Below are 3,394 nucleotides of genomic sequence, written 5' to 3'. Positions count from 1 at the left end.
ATCCAGCATGTAAAGGCCAATATAATACACTTTATCTGCATTGTCTTGCCCGCGGGGCCCATTGGAAAGTCTTCTGGAGATCGAGTCACATAGAAACCCAGCGAAAGCCCTTCAGCTCTCTATGGGCCTCTAATCTATGCTGCTGGCTCAGGACTTTTCACAATAGAAGCCCCATGTCATTTGGGTTTATGGTTCGGTATAAATGCAAGGGTTAACCTAGGCCCTGTATCAGCTCGCCAGTCGGAAACGGCTTTGACTTGCAAAGCATCGGCTTTCGCCAGCACACGCCAGCCACCACCATGGGCAGGGTAAGCACTGTAGAGGATGCTCAAAGACTGGGCCAAAATGTAAACAACAATCACTTAAGCTGTACAGCTCTATAGCATGACCCCACTTGACCTCACTTGAATGCATTCTTTCTTACCCACACAGATCATCTTCTACGAGGACAGGAACTTCATGGGCCGCTCCTACGAGAGCAGCAGCGACTGTTCCGATATGTCCACCTACCTGAGCCGCTGCCACTCCTGCAGGGTGGAGAGTGGCTGCTGGATGGTCTACGACCGCCCCAACTTCCAGGGAAAGCAGTACTTCATGAGGAGGGGCGAGTACGCCGACTGCATGAGCATGATGGGAATGACGGACTGGATCCGGTCTTGCCGCCAGATCCCTATGGTATGTGTTTTGCATTAGTGCCTTTGAGGGTTTGCATTGGAAGAATCAGTTTTGCTTTGCTAAACAGTGGGTGTTTTTCCACTATGTTGTCCAATGTCAGTGCAGATTGGGTGAAGTTTTTTTCCAATTAATCAACATCACTTCTGCTGCAACAGGTGTCATCCAGCATCGCTATTGCACCTTTAGCACGCTGGCTACAGGGGTCCTTTAACATCATTATCACAGCGCAAGCATGCTCGCTGCCAGCTTTATCCTCCATGGCTACCAGCTATGGTTCTATAAGCACTATTTACTGTACACCGAACCGTATTGATTCTAAAAGGCCACTGGAAAAGTTGGTCTCCAAGTTGGCTCTGAGTTGGCCAATGTTTCTTAAACAGATGCTTAGGAACTTCCAGTGGGTATACATAGGGATAGATTGCTACCTGTTTCATCTAACATCACTACAGCAGTGTTAGCACTCTAGATACAGGTGTCCAACATTATTAGTCCAGTTCTGCAGCTTTATCATGCTGGCTACTGGCCTCATCCCTCATCATTACTGCAGCTTTAGCATGCTGGCTACCATACTCAACCCACATTGCTACTGCAGCTTTAGCATGCTGGCTACCGTCCTCATCCCACATTGCTACTGCAGCTTTAGCATGCTGACAACCGGCCTCAAAACACATCGCTAGAGCAGCTTTATCATGCTGGCTACCATACTCATTCCACATCGCTGCTGCAGCAACAGCATGCTGGCTAGTGTCCTTAACCCACATCGCTACTGCAGCATTAGCATGCTGGCTACTGGCCTCATCCCACATCACTACTGCAGCATTAGCATGCTGTCTGCCAGCCTCATCCAACATTGCTACAGACCACCTCTTACACTGCCATCATAGCGTTAGCATGCCAGCTACCAGCTTATCACTGCCTTAGCAAGGCCCATGCAGCCAATCAGTAAATCCCAGTGTCATTAAGCTCCATCTAACAGTGTGGTTCTGTGGCTCCCATATATGGTTAGCTAACTGTGTCAAGAAAACCAGTCCCAGCTATTTACCCTCTGTGCTTAGAATGAGTCAACACTGCAGTAGAAAAGCATCTAAAGGCTCTCAAATAGGTTCTTAATGACCTCCAGGGAAATAATGACATTTCTAGGAACTTCCACACAATCTCCTATGTTCTATGTAGGTTCTATAATCTGCATTGAAGCATTTGCAGCTTTCCTAACCTGACCTTCATCCTCCTCTTCCTAAACAGCACAGAGGATCCTACAGAATGAGGATCTACGAGAGGGAGAACTTTATGGGACAGATGATGGAGGTGACCGAGGACTGTGAGTCCATCATGGATCGCTACCACTGGTCCAACGGCTGCCAGTCCTGCCACGTGATGGACGGCCACTGGCTCGTGTACGAGCAGCCCCAGTACAGAGGCAGGATGTTCTACTTCAGGCCCGGAGAGTACAGGAACTTCAGAGAGAGCATGGGAATGAGCAGCATGAGGTTCATGAGCATGAGGCGCATCATGGACTCCTGGTATTAAACTCATTTGAAATTACCTGATGCAAATATTTTATGACATTTGAATAAAAAATGACAAAAAAATGCAAAAAAGTGTACATTATTTTCTTTATAAATATTATGTTTAGCATACAAATTAAATGTAAATAAATTATCATTCTGAAAGACACTTTACAGGTTAAAATGTATTAAAGTGTATATTGTATAAAATGTAGCGAAGTACTGCCAGTAGAATAGGTCTCCCTGGAGCAGATAAACATTAAGATATTGCACATCATTGAGCTGTGGAGCAGTGTAGCCATGTTTTACTGCAATTATGGTGTTGCTCCACTCACTATTCTTTGGGGTGAGGGAGATGGGAATGAAGTATGATGATCATCTTCATGAACTTCCTGAGCTCACTAATGCACTTGTTGACCCTAAATGCAATCAATTACTCATAGCAGTGGTTCAAGCCTGGATTGCCTGTATAATAAAGACAGTTACTCTAACAAAAGTAGGATAAACTCTCTTTGTCACCCTTGATGTCAAAAATAACAATGAATGAGCAGTTGAATTAGCTGTCCCAATACTTTTGTCCACACCGAGTAGCTGGAGAAAGTGATCCGATGACAAATACTGACTCAGGAGCATGCAAGTCTGTGGTAGTTGATTCCTTTTAGTGGAAAACTAATGCAGTATCTGATTAAATCAATAAATTATCCGTAGTGACGCTACTAAACGAGTCTATCACCTGCCACAATGCAATTTTATTTCACATTTATTCACTTTTCATGATATACTCCTTTAACTAGCTCAATTACAAAGTGTCCCGGAAGGCAGATTTGACCATGCCGTGAACCAAAGCTTCTGACGTCATATATGTGTAACTGACTCCAGGGGTCACGCTTCTGAGAGTAATGCTGATATGGGATCAGGTTTTGCGTCTAACTGGAGAAAGACTGGGGTGATCTGAAGTTCGAATGAACGTATGGAAACGGGCCTGTATTTGGAAATGGAGTATTGCATCAATCTGGAGCCCACTGTCAGGCCTCGATCCTCGATCCAACTCCAGTATTGGCCAGTTTTTATCCTCAGTCACATGATAATACCTCACAACTTATACAGTCGTCTTCTTCAGTTTCTGAATCAGTTTCTCTGATTGTGCTATTTATAGGTATATGTTTGAGTAAAATGAACAATGTTGTTAGTTCTATAAACTATATTTTTACTAT

General features: G+C 44.5%; 1 protein-coding gene across 1 annotated transcript; it reads left to right on the top strand.

Moving 5' to 3' along the window:
- The first annotated feature begins 233 nt into the window (after positions 1-233).
- On the top strand, positions 234-2,273 carry LOC103034871 (gamma-crystallin M2). Its single transcript, XM_022678580.2, has 3 exons — positions 234-308; positions 433-675; positions 1,918-2,273. The coding sequence occupies exons 1-3, from the start codon at positions 300-302 to the stop codon at positions 2,200-2,202; spliced, it is 537 nt and encodes a 178-aa protein (XP_022534301.1). The 5' UTR covers positions 234-299; the 3' UTR covers positions 2,203-2,273.
- Positions 2,274-3,394: the final 1,121 nt, after the last annotated feature.

This window comes from Astyanax mexicanus, chromosome 4, assembly GCF_023375975.1.
Source record: "Astyanax mexicanus isolate ESR-SI-001 chromosome 4, AstMex3_surface, whole genome shotgun sequence".
In the NCBI taxonomy this organism is placed as follows: Eukaryota; Metazoa; Chordata; class Actinopteri; order Characiformes; family Acestrorhamphidae; genus Astyanax; species Astyanax mexicanus.
This window is presented reverse-complemented; position numbering and strand designations above follow the sequence as displayed.